This window comes from Lampetra planeri, chromosome 41 (genome assembly GCF_965212315.1).
Source record: "Lampetra planeri chromosome 41, kcLamPlan1.2.h2, whole genome shotgun sequence".
In the NCBI taxonomy this organism is placed as follows: Eukaryota; Metazoa; Chordata; class Hyperoartia; order Petromyzontiformes; family Petromyzontidae; genus Lampetra; species Lampetra planeri.
This window is the reverse complement of record NC_136147.1, coordinates 7,568,098-7,584,648: the sequence shown is the minus strand read 5'-3', so window position 1 is coordinate 7,584,648 and position 16,551 is coordinate 7,568,098. Positions and strand designations below refer to the sequence as shown.

General features: G+C 43.6%; 1 protein-coding gene across 1 annotated transcript in view; it reads left to right on the top strand.

Moving 5' to 3' along the window:
- LOC144732152 (anthrax toxin receptor 1-like) overlaps positions 1-16,551 on the top strand; it is a 91,771-nt gene that overhangs the window by 46,269 nt on the left and 28,951 nt on the right. Inside the window, exons 11-14 of the mRNA XM_078613480.1 lie at positions 1,719-1,788; positions 3,375-3,453; positions 12,018-12,113; positions 14,217-14,255. Coding sequence (XP_078469606.1) covers positions 1,719-1,788; positions 3,375-3,453; positions 12,018-12,113; positions 14,217-14,255 — 284 coding nt within the window. The remainder of the gene's footprint in view (positions 1-1,718; positions 1,789-3,374; positions 3,454-12,017; positions 12,114-14,216; positions 14,256-16,551) is intronic.

The window sequence follows — 16,551 nt, the reverse complement described above, 5'->3', positions numbered from 1 at the left end:
AGCGCACTGTGCTCTGATTCCAGCGATCCGAAATCGATTCCCAGCCTTGACAATGTCAGTGGCAAGTGGTATCCCAACTTATCTGGGGCCAATTTAACACATCGGTTTTCGCGACCAATATTATCCAAAATAGAGGGGTTTTTTTTGGGTTAGATCGTGTAAATATAAATGCGTCGTTAAACCCGCCACCACCCGACACAGCCAATTAGTAAGGTTTGTCACGTTTACGACACGTTTATATTTACACGATCTAACCCAAAAAAAATCTATGATGGATTATCTTGTGGGCCCTCGCCTAGGTTGAAACGCTTTTATGCAATAATGTTTTCAGTTTCATTTATTTGGTATAGCCCTGTGAGCCATTCGGCTCTTGAATCGGGTGCAACCGCAACAAACAAAAAAACAAAAACATGAACAAGAAAACATCTTAAAGTGGCTATGCGCAAGCAGAAAAATCCAGAAAAAAACAGCAACATCTTCCAGAAAAAGCACCGTACACCAACGCTGTGTGCAAAAATCCCAGTGGGATGCAAGTCAAACAACAACAACAACCACAAGACAACTTAGATTAAAGCCATCAGTCTAACTCTGTACTACAACAAACAAACATGGCCAAACCAAAAAACTTTTCTAAATCACCAAAATAAATCCATAAAGGCATTGTAACAGTGATCATAGGAACTGTTTGAATGCGATCACCGGGGTAGAGAAAGGGGGCCGGGTGTGGTGCTGGCCACACTGCTGTGACGCAGCGGCCTGTTGCAGGGTGCCTGGTTAACAGCACTCCCGTCCCCGGTTTAATTATAAAGCACTTGGTGTTCTCCGTGTGCGTCATCATTGTCACGAGGTTCCTCCAATCACGATGGTTGGCCAATATCATCCGCGAGTATTTAGAGTGGTGGAGGAAGCCGGAGAGTACTCGGAGAAAACCCATACTGCTCCGATTAGCATGGTTGGCTACGTACGGTGGGAAAGAAGTTCAACACTCGTACAGCAATTTTCAAAGCTCTACACAGACCGATTCAAGAATCCTTCTCTCGACTGCCATGTCCTGACCACCTTGTACCCTAACCCTGCAATATTTAATTTTCATAGACAGTCAAAGAAATAATTTCCATTCATTGTTCATCAATGGCTTCCCCAATGATTAATCATGGACTTTTGGGTCGGATCGGTTCGCATAATTCAAATTTTTGTTGTTCAACCCTCCTCCATCCGAGACGGCCATTTAATACATTTATCTCTTGGTTATTGCCGCTTCAGCACACTGGCAATGTTGAATGATCCACACACATTTAACAATTTGGTCGTTTGACGTTTTTTCCGGTAATTTCAACCAGCATCATCAGGCATGGTGTATGACACACATTTTAATGGCGCTATCCGACCCAACAAAATGATCTATTATGAATCATAACTTTGGTCGCGGTATTAAATTTGGCCTCCCCCCATGTGTTTCGGTCTTAGTGGGCTTTTTTAACCATACTTCACCACGCTGGTCATCTGCACGGGTTTCTGAAGAAGGAGGTTACGGGGGGGGGGGGGGGGGAGCAGGGGGGGGGGGAATGAACGCACCTTGCCAGGCTCGCAGCGCATTGCCGCTCGGCACCACCATATGTTTATTCGAGCACGGTGGCTTGTACCAAGAAAAACAGCATGCCCGAGGTAGTTTCGAGTGGACGTCTATGTGTCCTCCTCTTCTCGTCCTCTCTTTCCAGCGGAAAAGCCCCTGGAGCTACAAGACAGCTACCTCTTGTGTCCCGCGCCGACCTTGCAAGACACAGGAGAGTGAGTGGTCCTTTGTGCAACTCTGCCCGGCGTCGTGAGCTAACGGCTCCGCTGTGTTTGCTAAGTAACACGCGAGGCAAACTTTCCATGAATGGTCCCGTGACAATAATCCGGTGGAACGTTGCGCCTGCGAGCCAGTGTCGTTGTGAGAGGCTCGCGGGTTTGCAGGTGGCTTGCTTGTTGCCTGAACTAAAACCACCGAGAAGTTTCGTTTCCTGAATGTGAATCTCGGAGAGCTGCTGCTCTTATCAGATGATATGCATGTGCAACCCTGCAATTGTTAGCAAAGGTGCCTCTACGAGAGAAAGCTCTGGAGGGGTTTTAGCCTACTTTTGTATGCTGCCAGATGTCTTATGATAATGAACAATGTGTGCAATTGATGTTTTATCAACTATGTGAAGGCATACCTTTAGTCAAATCATAATGTTCAATTGTTTCCCTATATATTCGCTGTCTTGCATGGTAAGTAACAGTGAATTTTAAAGTGAACATAAAAACCGACTCTGTCACCGAGAGGGAGAAAAAAAGGGACAATCTGTCTCCGTGACATAAAAAATTCCCGATTTCATCCTTGCCCTGCCTTTTATAAACGTTAAGTTTATTTAGATTGCCGTACCGCGTATCCCTGTATTCAAACCGTAACTCACGACTTGCTCCTGAACATTTTGTCAATGACCGTAAAAGATGGCCATTCTTTGCGAGCAGAATTTCCGCAATGCAGTTAGGAGCTCAATATAAGGCATCTTACACGGGCGCAAACTATTTGACGCTTCTGCTGCTGCTCCGTTGGTAAGCAAAATGAACAAATAATGTGACACTCGTCAACAACACTGTGGCCTTAAAATATATATACTTTGTTTGTTTCATCGGTGACGTTTGTGCGATTTCAGAAGGGGCATTACCTGAAACGTCGTCTTTATATTTTCATTATTTTAAAGCAGTTTTGATGAATGGGTTTTTTAAATATTTTTGTAAAAGCGTAGTTCTGATAGAAGCAACACATGGCTATGTTACACTGGTTCGGGCAAATACGAAGGGCACTCATACCATGGACCTGCTCCCAATTGGGGTGTGCTTTTACTCAACTTCTGACAGTGTAAAATTATCCTATTAAACGTAATCCCTTGAGTGTGATGTTGTGACATAACTGTAAAGAGAGCGTGGAATAAAATGTAACAATATAAAACGCAGGGTTTAGTGAGAATTGTGGGAAGCATTCAGCAAAGCAGCCATGGTAGAACTTTTGGTCTGTGTTATTACAGAGGATTGGAGTACAAGCCTTATCAGCTTTCTTAGAGATAGGGCCTTTGTGTCTGTACCAACATGCAAGACTTTTTAGGCGGAAAAAACCCCTCCCTGATTCTAGGTATTCCCATTCAAGAGAAACAAATTAACTCCTGCCACAATTGAATAACCTAAAATGGATTTTTTTTTCTCCCCCCTCGGTAGAATACTGCACAGGTGGGTTTGTTAATGGTAAACACTGAAATGTCATTTTTTATTGGATTGAGTGACACAAAAATAATAATCTGTCGCTGTTCTCCAAGTGCCTAATTGTCTTCTGTCTGTTGTTTTTTTCCCTCCAGGCAGGTTTTCCTCCAAGTGAGCATGAACGATGGCCTGACCTTCATTTCCAGTTCAGTTACCATCACAGCCACCCACTGCGTGAGTTCCTTTTCCATCTTGACGGTGTTTTCCTTTCGTGCTTAAACGCTACTCGCACGCACGCTGTGCACACCTTTTCAATTAACCGTTCCATTGCCGAACCGCACTGTGCATTGTATTGCAATGTTTGCCCTACGTCTTTGGACAATAATTTACTATTATTATATCGGTCCGTCACATTGGCTGGCAGATGGTTACATGATGGTCCCCTCTTGCGCACAATATTCCGGGGTCTTTAATCTCCACCTCATGCCCAACGGCTCACGTCCGGTAATGTCCAACAGTGTTATTACCGAGGTGGAAGGCATGAAACGAAGCATCGATTCATTGATTGAGATCGATTATTGCACTCACGATGCATGCATCGAATGATGGGTCTGAGAATAAATTATTTATAGTTCATTAAAATGATGCAAAGGTTGGCGCACGGCGTTATAGAACGGTCCATCAGGATTCGAATCCCAGTTACGGGAAACACGCGGCGAGGAGACATCTGAACTGGTTCTGAGCAACCCATGATGTCACCAACCCACACATTGACCAATCTGGTGAAGTATGGTTAGATAACCCCAATGACCAACGTGACATTCCGAGGCTTTTATGAAGTAGTCGATGGGATGTACAGAATATACTGATAGGTCACTAATTGGAGTAAATACAACTGTGGACAAGCATGGGAAATACGCTAGCAGGATCAGCTCCTTTCCATTGTTTTGAGGAGCCGATTGCTTTCATGACTGCTTCCAAAATGATATAGGATGGGATCCTCTGGGACCAAATGTATATACAGGTGTCTGTACATTACATTTGAGAGGCTATTAGACAGATGCTTCAACTACACAACCACCCTCCACCATCACCCATCCATTACATATAACGTACACGAGTGGAAAAACATTGATTCTTACACGTGGGATTCAATGCATTTATTGTGCATAATTTTGAATCGATATGAGCTATATGCGTTGTTATATACAGCTTAACTTAATACAACTTCTTCGTTAAAGCTGAAACTCATAATGGATTTTGGAGGCATTATGAAGCTGCACATATGTAAGGAATTACACACACGCTTTATACAATGTTTTTATAATATATTTTTTCCAATCCCTTTACAAGAATTGCTGGAGGGCTTTTATCACTGCGTGTCTGTCCATTCAGTGTGTCTGTCCCTGCAGATGTCAATGTGTCACGTGTTTCTTAAACCGCGATATCTTTAATGGTTGTGGTGAACCCACATTAGGTAGTTGAGGTTCTGGATTGTGTCTGCAATTTTGAATGATGTCTCCAGCAGTATAAATGAGAAGTACATTTTATATGCCTCTTAACTGGCTTAATTTGATGTTACTCTTTTTAAAACTGAGCATATCTTAGGAAGAAAGTAATACTGCCATTTCTTGATATACGGAACCGATACGTTCCTGAAAAGTTGTCAATGAAGCAAAATTCCATTTATGGAGCTCTGCTTTCCCATTGACTTCCATTAATTCATTGGAGGCACGTTCTTACAGAAAACATTTTGGTCCCAAGACGTAAGAAAATCACTCTCAAGAATGCAGCAGACCTTAAAGTACATTCAATAGTAAATTGATAAATATCTGATAAAGTAATAATAATACTCAAAGTCTTTGGAAACCGGTACGTTATTAAAGGTGTGCATATTACCTGGTAATTAAAAAAAAAAGTTAGTTTATTACATTGCAGGATCGTGAGAGATGGCAAAGGCTTATGGGAGGCCTTCATCCAGCAGTGGATTGATCGTGGCTGCTGATGTTGACATCGATGTTATATTTTGCAAAATGAAACACTCGATCATACTCCTTGATTCATTTATTCTGTACTCACGATGCGTAGAAACACCACTGCCACGCATGCCATTCTCTCCTTCATAGGTGCTCACAAACTGCCCCAACAGTACTCTTTGGTTCTTTCGGTAAAGTCACGTGATTGAAAATAAAAATTAAAAATAAAAATAGAAATTTTCTTATTTTTTTTTTAATAAAAATAAAAAATAGAAATAGCATTTTTTTTTTTTTTTTTTTTTTTTCCCTACGTGACTTTACCGAAAGAACCAAAGAGTATTATAATTATCATTAACTAAATTTAGTTATTTTCATTTCATTATTTTTTTCATCTACGTGACTTTGCCGAAAGAACCAAAGAGTATGAATCCTGGCAGTCACGACAACTTCAAATCTAGAATGCCCCAACAGTCTCTAAAGCTGCGCGCTTTTCTTGTCTGCGCATGTCTATGAATAAGTGATGTGCCTGTAAGCGAGAAAGTCAGCAGGCACGTAAGCTATTGTGACGTCACTTATTGCATGCCGTCACGACTTCCAGTTGATAATATTTTAACTCTTTTGTTTGTATAATTGTTTCATATTTAGATTGTGCACGTAAACGAGGATATGAGAAGGTCAAAACAAAGAGAAAGATCCCTCGTATAGCCTTAACAGACTGTTGGGGCAAGTGCTGTTAGCCAGCACTTATAAAGACCAGAACGGGACACGAGAGTGTGGGTGGTCAACATCACGCCCCACCACCTTTGTCTCCCCAGTGGCAATGTTTACACACCGCACCAGGTACTCATTTGAGGCTGAGTCGACCTAGGGGAGGCCCAAGACCGGTTTAAATACTCGTCACTGGTGTTGGCCATGAGCGGGAATCGAACTCGAGTCATCAGGCTCGTAGCACGGAGCAGGTCACCGCACACACACATACACGTGACGCAATATTACCCAGAGAGCCAGATAAATTCAGAGTTAATGCAGCGTTCATCCACGGGGGCTCGGCAAGTCAGACTAAGCCATCCACATGATTCTCAGGGTTCACCGTTAATACTCCAAGGCTCAGAGAGCCAGACGACATCTTTATAATTCTTGGTGTTGACTGATAATGCACAAGGGCGCACAGGGAGCCAGACTGACACTTTAGGGATTCGCAGGCTTCGGCGCTAATGCCCGAGGCTCCGAGAGCCAAACTTAAGCCCACCTACTACACAATCTTTAGGCTTCATTGTGAACGCCCGAGACTCAGAAAGCAGACTGGCCACCTTTTTGCGATCCTTAGTGTTCGATGTATGTTTGCCCTATGCTCGGAAAGCCAGCATCAAGCACAAGCATGGCTGTGGGAAAGCGCCGAATGTAGTGATGCGGCACACTGCCAAAAGTTGATTCTTGGCTTCGGAAGAGAAAAAAAAATACTTGACCAAAATTGATCGAGTGCAAACATCGCACATTCACGTTGGGTACTTGAATGTGAGTGGTGGAGAGTATTTTAAGCCTGGGTTGCCGGGTGCAAGTTGCACACACGCACACACACGCGCTCGCGTGTGTGCGCTACTGCGTGGCGCGATGATGTGCATTCCGGCACCCAAGTGTACACAGAAGACGACGACCTGAACCCCCCCCTTCCCCAATACCGACCGAACGCGCTGCCCTATTTTACACACTGCTCTCCGTGTTGTGTAGGGCTGGTGGACGGAACGTTGAATCACCTTCTCCACACTTTAATGGAAGAACATTCCCCCCCCCCTCCGATGCAGTTTTTGGGGCATTGTTTGGCGTGTTTGTCAGAAGTTTCGCTGCACGTACCATGAGCTTCTGTGAATGTTCGGTTCCTGAAAAATGTCCCAGCACGAGGAGCGAAAAGTCAAGACGTCACTCGGAACAACACGTGCACACACAACCCAAAAATACATTGCAGATCTGTACAGCACTACCGCGAAAACCCCTCCCTTCCTTTTGAAAGGGAATTACACCTTTATCAGGATTTAAACAAAGAAAGCATGTACAATCGGACATTAGGGCAGTGTTCATCTCTCTTAATAATTTTGAGCCAATGGTGGAATACCACTTTCCTGTGGCAGGGCCCAAGTATGTCCTTATGATGACCATCCTTGACATCCTACAAAATTGTACGTTTTTTGTTCGAGTTGGAAAGATGACGGGGTTGAGTCAACTCCTGGCCAGTATTTGAACTTGCAAAATTAAGATTGTGTGATGAGTGGATTCTGACCACAGTGTCACCCAGCCTAGCCATATAGTGTGTAAACAATCTGATACAGTGGTATCTCGGTATACGTCGTTAATTCGTTCCAGAAGGTAGGACTTATACCGAAAATGACGTGTACCAAACGAATTTTTCCCATAGGAAATAAAGGGAAAGGACACAATCCGTTCCAGAGTATAAGAAATTATATTTTATATGCCATATTATACATTAATGGGGTTGTATAAAATAATTTATACACTACTTATTACTAAAATGCATACATAAATTAAAGTAAATGCATAAATAAATAAAAATAAATGGAAATAAAAAATAAAATTTAACGTCACTTTACCTTGCTGAGAGGAGTTTATAGCCTACGAGGATGGTGGTGAGGAAATGGAGGAGTCGTGAACGGGGTCTACGAGGGTACGCGGTGACTCATCCCATCCCATACAAGTTCTAGCAAGCGCGTCGTATCCCAAGCAAGACGTCGTATCCCAAGACATTTTTTCTTGTCAAAAAATGACGTATACCAAATTCGACGTATTGCAAAGTGGTCGTATACCGAGGTACCACTGTATTATTATTATTGCTTATTGTGGTGTAACAATGCATTTCTTATTCTTTGGGTCTATCGGTAAAGTCATGTAGATAGGTTATTTTTTTTGAACCTATCTACGTGACTTTACCGAGAGACCCAGAGAATATGAATTCCTGCAGTCACGAAAGCTTTAAGTCTAGATGCATTTCTTGATCATCGATTCTAATTTCCACAATACATTAAATCCCGCATGTTAAGAATCGACTTCTTCAATTCGTATACGTTGTACTTGATTAGTTCACGTAACCCCTGCAGCCAGTTAGAGGCGCTACAACGCACTGGAATGTGAAATAAAAATAAGAAAGATCATCTATAACAGGGTTTTTTTAATTCCATCACGAAAATATAAAAGTGTCGTTCAACCCGGCACCACCCGACATAGCCAATTGGTAAGGTTTGTCACGTAAACAAAACATGCCACATCCAGAAATCTGGCTGTCGCTTGATGAGGCTGGTTGTAATTCCCGGTGAAACGTCGTAATCGAATTGTAAATGTTGTCAGTTTACTCTCCAACAGGCCGGTGTGCTGAAATTGTAACTAATTGGCACGTTTTATTTACGTGACAAACCTTACTAATTGGCTGTGTCGGGTGGCGACGAGTTTAACGACACATTTATATTTACGAGCTCTAACCCAAAAAAACACTTCTAGTGAATAATATTGGTGTTAAACAGAACATCATCTTACATTGAATAGGTATTGGCAAAACATCCCAATGCTTCATCACTCAACTGGGATTTTCACATCGCAGCATCGGCCCCCGACTTCAAAGTCTTTGGCAGAACAAGCCTGAAAAACAGTCCTGTGACTCGGTGAGGCATTCCTGGGTGAATAAACTTAAATAAAATAAATAACATTATCACACCGAGGATTTGGATAGCCCACATAATTACAGGCCTGACTATTACAACGGCATTTGACTTTGTTTACTTGTTTAATACATCTGTTCCCCGTGTTTCTTGATACGGTAGAACAATTCCCATTATCTCTCTCTGTCTGTCTGCGAGCGATTCCTATTTGTCAAAAGACGGTGCCAACGAGTTGTGCACACGTGGCTCTCACCGCCATCGCACAAACGTGAAGCTTGCTTTCCTGCGCCCAATCCTAAACTAAACTATTTACAAGATAAGGCCCACTGAGCTATACAGCTATTTTTCAGAAGCGACCTGGCCACAAATGATCACTCAGTGAAGTGATCTTGCACGTGGAAATGTATAGCAGCCAAATACTTCCATAATAGAGGTTTTTTTTGGTGGTTGGATCGCGTAAATATATAAATGTGTCGTTAAATCCCACCACCACCTGACACAGCCAACTAGTAAGGGTTGTCACGTAAACAGAACTTGCCAATTCGTCACTAGTACAGCACACCGGTGTGTTGGAGAGCCAAGCCACAACATTTACAATCTGAGTACGACGTCTCAGCGCACGTCGATTCTAAATGTGGAGGGGAAAAACCCGGAGGAGACAGAGAAACATCTGCACGACCACGGGGATAGAGAACATTCAAACTCCAAATATACAGCAGCAGGCGTCGGGTTCGGGATCGAACCCACGACCTCCTGTATACCGAGCGAGGTAGTTAACATTTCCCCATCGTGGCACCCCGTGCTTGCTGCCTCCACACCCTCGGCCGCACCCACTGTGTAAGCACGTCAGGTGGGGAGTGTTACTTAATAGGAGCCCCGTTTACACCCACTCAACAAAACGAAAAATGCTCAGCTGCTTTACCAAGCATGTTTGTACAAGTTCCGTGTCAAGTTTTGACTCAGGTTCAATTTTTTTTTACGTTTATTTATTTTTGCTCCATAAAGTAGAAAAAAATATATTGTTGTGGGGGAATGTGCCTGATTTTACAATAGCACTCTTGTTGTTTGATTTATACATGACCTGAATGTAGAATTTTACAAAGAAATATTAAGCATTCTTAAGCGTTTTAAAGATTTATTGTTTGGCAAAGCTTTAAACTGCTCTGGTCGTGAATGAATGAATAGTTGGTTTATTCTATTTCTAGATTTAGCATAAAAGTATCATGATTTTTTTTTATAATGATAATAGACTTGGATTGTTTCCTTTTCCCACTCTGTGTGAATCTAAATAAGAATAATGAGCTCAAGTTATTTACCCAGGAAGGCCTCTTTGAGTCTCAAAAGCTCCCTTAACATCAGTCCTGCATAGAGATGTATGGCCAATTCGACAAAATAATGTTTTAAAAATAGAAATGTACTGCCTTTTATAACAATTGTGTGGTTTTTGACCAAATCACCCGAAATGCACCCGATCTCTGAAGCGAAGCAGAGCTGAACCCGAATAGTATTTGGATGGGAGACCACCATGCTTACCAGGTGTTATAGGCTGTGGAATTAACTTGTGAGCAGCAGAGGGCGGTTCTGCAAATTCCATTGCAACACTACTATGCTCCCATGTGCTTGTTCGCCGCCTTTACAAACCCGAGCCGACCAGCTCGGTGAAGTATGGTCAAATAACCAAATAACACGGAGAGGCACATATTCAACCGTGACAACAAGGCTTTATATGTGCACACTACACAGTGGTGTGGAGACTACACAAAGGTCTATTCTCGGTAATAAACGGCGGCAGCGTGTCGTAACTGGTATGGCTGGGTTGAGGCACATCTGAATATCTGTATGAATGCCACAGTTCAGACATTGGATCACCCCCAGTGTGGTTCAGTCAGCCTCCCTTTGTGTCCCCTTCTTCCCACCATTGCTTTCTTTGTCCAGGACTGTGTGAAATTGTGTCCGTAGCCTCCCGTCAGATGTTTTGCCTCCAAACGTTTGAAATTATTAATAAATTAAAACACGCAAAAAAACATAATTGATGGCCGTTTTTCAGCGACTGCCGGAGGAATGCCTCCCTGCACCATATCGTTCATGAGGGTTGTTTGACCATACTTCACCACTCTGGTAATTGCTGGCTTATGAAGGTGGGAGGGGCCCAGGTCCGATTTCAGATATCCGTCTCTACTGATGTGGCCGTGGCTGGGATTGTAACTCGCGTCACTGGGTACATGGATTATGGATTGACTCATGCAGCTAACGAAGGATGCTAGGTTTAGTAATATATGTTATATATGTCGCTATTATTAACTTTCAATCACATTTCTTATGATCACTGTTACATTGTTTTTATAGCATTATTTTAGTAATTTCTAGAAAGGTGTAGTTTAGCTCGATTTTTTTTATGTAGTATAGAGTTAGATTTAATTTTTTTCATCTAAATTGAATTATGATTGTTATTGTGATCTAACATCAAAATGGGATTTTTTGCACAATTTAGTACACAGCATAAACAAATGGTGCTTTTTCTGGAAGGTGTTATTGTTTTTGTAGGGGATGTTTCAATTTGCGTAACAGTACATTTTAAGTGTATCTTGTAATTTTATTGTTTGTTGTGGTTGCACCCAAATCAAGAGCCGAATGGCTCACAGGGTTATTCCAAATAAACTGAAATCGTGTAGCTTGCTAACTGCTTTGCCACCGCTTAGAATAACATTGCTGGTTTTGCCTTTAGATTCCTAAGAGCTGATCTCGACAGAATTATGTTTGAGCTTTGCTGATTTTCAGTAAATGGACACGCATTTTACAATTACGATTATCACATGCACAATTTCGCGTATGTGCATTGTGAGCGTACTAAATTAAACTAAACTATTTTTTGGTTTACCAGGTAAAGCCCGCTGAGCTATATAGCTCTTTTTCAAAGTCACATGGCCACAAATGATAGCTAAACCAAGTGGCTTATGTGGAAATTTATCGCAGTCAAATCTTCTAAACGCACATTTATGAATGTGGAGGGAAAAGTCGGAGGAACTGGAGAAAAATCCACATCGCCACGGGGACAACATGCAAACTCCAAATATACAGGCGTCTAAATGGTTTTAATGGAGTGATGCGTCGCTGCGTGTCTGGCATTCAAAGCTGATAACCGTCTTCTCAATTCCCGCAGTCGGACGGAACCATCCTGGCGATCGCCTTGCTCATCATCTTTCTCTTGCTGGCCCTGGCCATCTTCTGGTGGTTTTGGCCGCTATGCTGCACCTTGGTAAGAATCGCGGTCCGCTGAATAGATGTTTTATAAACTCGTTGTTTAATGTTCATATTCTCTGGATTACAAGACCCCCACCCCACCCCCGCTGCCGCCCCCCCTGACACTGTAAACCACGCGCCAGGCTTTGGGACTCGTATCTAAGAGGGGCGCCATTGGCCCATGGACGTTGGGCAGTTTACCAGTTATTGGTTTAAGCAAGCCTGACTGCTGATAAGACGATGAGTGTTGAAACCGGTCTGGAGGCTTACCTGCATTAAAGCAATGGCAATAAAATTCGCTCCCAGATGGCCATGCAGCCGAAGGGATGTGTAACTACAATACTTTTATATTTTTTTTACGTGGAGAGAGACATATGTCAAATGACACATTGTCTATTTATTTTATTAACCCAAAGTTTGTGTTAATTTTTAAAGGAAAATAATAAAAATAACGCCAATATAAATAAGCCCTGGAAAAGCAGAAAACAAGGCAGTAAAACGTAAAAAATATGGAGTGAACATTGGGAAAAAAGTGTGTCTCATTACACAGAGAGCATACCTGTCAACCCCTTATCAGTGCCCTACCTTATTACAGACCAATTCAGACCTTATTGGTCACCCCGTGCTCCTGATAAATTGCAACGTTTATCCTACAAAGTCCCATCACGAGGGAGAAACACAAACAAAAAGACAAAACATTTTTCCGTACGCTGTATGGACCTCAACTCAATTTCCCTGTACTAGAATACGGGGTAAACTTTATGGCTTGACAGGTATGAGAGAGTGCAGATATGGTAGAAGTGGCCGTGTGGTGGTAATAAAGTCGTTGACTGTACCCATCACAAGTGAAGTTAATGCAATCACACGTGTAATGGTGGAAGTGGCCCTTATGGCAATAAAGGCTACACACTGGATGATAAGATGCACCCCCCAATCCGGAGATTATAGTAACGGCTTTGCTGTTAACGCTCTCCACTTTCGTCCGTCCCGTGCTGTTTTTGGGTCAGCTGACAATTTCTGCATTATCCCTTCCCCGTCCATTCTGCTCCGTTTTTGTTTACTTATTTTCACCGTTTTGCCCCTTTTGAGGTTACCGCTGGGTGCTGCTAAACCCCTGAAACCGGCCACCTCCCGCTCTGTTCCCTTGTTATCGCATAGTCCACCTCAGGTGGCATTGCCGGTATAGTGCCGCACTCGATTGATTGACAGGCTATGGTGCCGTGGCGTAACGGTCTTGCACCCTGCACTCGCAATCGCTCCTCCACCAACCGCCTATTTCCACCCCGATGTTTAAGTGGATGCATCGCACATTTGGACGATCGGCGGGTCGCATGTGGTAGAGTAGAGTGTAGGTTCCCCCCCAAGTTTTGTTGCAACTTTCTGACCCCGTGCACCTGCCGGACATCTGTGAAAAGGAGCTTTATAGCTCATCGGATTCCTCCTGTGATAATAAATAAGGATTTTGATTCTTCAGTGCTTTCTGGTCAGCTTGGAAGAGGTGAAAACTAAGCCAAAATACCCTCACGGATGGGCTGTCTAGAGCTCTTTCCCATGGAGGCCCCATCCACCAGCAGTAAGTCATTGCAGAACTGGGCCAATGCCTTCACTGTACATGCAGCGTGGTTGTTTATCTTGCAGTGTGTTTATAAACACAGCTGCAATATATATAGAGCAGCTCCCAGGAGTAACACCTATTGAGCCTTGCGGACATAGCAATAACTCGGGCTCAACCCGTGTCTGGATTTGTTCTCACTTGCTGCAGGAGACTGGTGAACATGAAATAGCTGGCAGGAAATGGCTCGCGCCGATTGCCTTCGCAGCCTGTTTTTATCGAATGCATCGTTTTCTCCTCTGTACGGCCGCATGGCTAAACTCCTTGTCCGATTGTGTCTCGCCGTCGGTATACGTTGGTCAGAAGGCACTGAGCTATCGCGCAAGATTAATGACGTTTTGCCTGCCAAATGCTGCGGCTTGTGCCGTTTGTTTTTGTAAATTCGTTTTGGCAGCGACGGTGGTCATTCAGCCGTCGTGTTTGTTTAACCGAGTCATTTGTGTAGATCGTGCTCTAAACAGCCATGTAGCGATATTTCTAAACTCTTGATTTTTCTTTTTCTTCTAGGTCATTAAAGATCCGCCGCCACCACCAGCGATCGTCGAGGTAAGGTTTTAATGATTTATTGTGGCTTTGTCTGAACATCAGTTTACCGTGGCACAGAAAGCGAAACGACTGCGTGGTGGACATTAGCGTGCCGTACAGTTTCACTTTCAAGAAAAACAAACGCTGCTGTTGGCAGTGCTCTGCTTAGAAAGATGATTTAGACTTGGGCAGGACGCACGGTGACCCCCCCACCCACTCATCATTGATCCAGGTGAATTTGCTTCCAAGATCATAGAAAACAGGAAATGGCCTCCTTGCTACCGGTGTGAGTTGTACAGGCAAGTCCTGGATTAACGCGTGGCGGCGTTCACACTGCAACACGTTTCCGCTACAGCGCGGTTCTTCTGCGGGGGAACGCTTTTCACACAACAAGGAATGCGCGCGCACCGTTATAACGCCGTTTCTGCCGACGACGGACTACTGCTTTCTTGAGCTGCGCGGTTGAGCAGTGTAATACAGCGCGTGGAATGATACCGTACTTGTGGCCTACCCTCATCCCAATTCCTGCCATGGAATGACTGCAGGCTGATTTTAGAGTGCAAATGTGGTTCGGTACAGTACAGCGATTCCTCGCTTAACGCGGCTTTCACTCCATGCGGCACTTTTCAGGAACGCCTCTACTTCGGCGTTAAACGAGGAATTACCATACATGTCGAGGTGTGATTTATTTATGAGCGTGCCTGTGTTTATTAATCCATAATGTTTTCTTAAGCGAGCGTTTGTAGCTATAAGTCATTGGCTAATGGTTTCACACAGTAATTAATGTTTTTTTACATTATAGTTTGGACACCATATGCATCACTAATGGGGCGGGGGGGGAGAAAATTGAGGAAAATTAATCAGGAACAATGTTTCCATTGTTGAACTTTGAATATAGTCCAAACTGTAATCATCCCTGTTTTATAAACGGAGGGACAGCTGTGGTTTATTTGAAGTTGTTCTGGTCGTAGTGGTTATTCTCAAGTTAACACGGCCAGATGAGAGCAGCGTTTGTCCAGACGTGCGGACACTTAGTGTTATGATACATCCAATAGTTTCTGCACCCAGTCCAAATCTGCGCCGTCAGAATATATTTTTCCGTGCAAACTTATCAGTGTCTCTCCCAGCGGGATTGTCTTTGAGACGTGTAATCTTTTTTTATTAAATTGTGTGTTTAACCTCAGCAGACACGGAGGACATTTTTTCTGACACGTTTCCAAAATGAAGGCCTGTCGTTTCATTGTCTTAACTCCCACATGTATCCAACACGTACTAAGCTATACAATTGTTTTAATCTGCAACAAATTATGTCATTTTGTTACCTTTTCTCTGCCCAAGTGCAGTGTTCAGACTCGCAAAGAGAAGTTTGCCCATCATCCTTCTTTGGTTGATAAAACCAGTACCACTTTACAGAAAGTCAACAGTGGCTGTGCTTTGTGAATAAACTGGCTCCTATCTTGGGAACATGGAATTTATGCTGCTGGTTTCAATGGAGATTGGCACTGTATGCTCATTTGAGCAGAGACGCCCTTCAGCTTGACTTTGTTTTTAATTGTTATTTAAAATTGCGTGGTGGTTGTAATATTTACGTTCGTAAGCCTGGCGACACTGAGATCGATCCCAGCCAGGGGGGAGTGGAGAGTGATATTGCAACCGGTCCTGACCAGTGCGGTGAAGTATAGTAAAGTAAAACAACACCCATCATCTGTACAGTATTTGGGGGGGGGGGAGGGGGGAGCAGGGTGAGTTGACCTTCATGTAGCAATGGATAACAAAGGGCTGTACATGTTCCTGTGCAGTTAGAACTATAACTAGGTTCGTGTGAGTAGGCATCATTTGAGAGCCTCAGCCAAAACGTTTCTTGGCAGTGCATTTTATATGCAGCAGCAGCAGTTGCAGAAACGCACTCTGCTTACATTGGAGACTTGTGTCCCCCGCCTCGAAATGGACCCTGCTTTGAAAGAAAGCGTCCCACTGTTCCAGTGTGGTCTGAGGTTTTCGGGATCTGTGAGTATTCCGTTAGCCGCAGCTTGACATTCTGGCTTCCACAAGGCAACGGGGGCCCCCTGTTCGGCTGCCCCTTTCGCCTGTTTCAATGCGCCGAACTAGGCCGGTGTCACTTTCCAGAAGCGGCGCACAGGGAAGCGACCGCCAATTGTCTGGGCATTGTGCAGTCGGCTGTTGTGGGAGTTGTCACAGTCCGCTGTATTGCCAGTTGACGTTGCGTCTTGTTATTGAGGAAGCTTTGAATAAGTCCCTGCAAGGTTTAGGGGGGAGAAGGGCCACTGCTCAGAATTTTGCCTGTAATGTAGAAGAG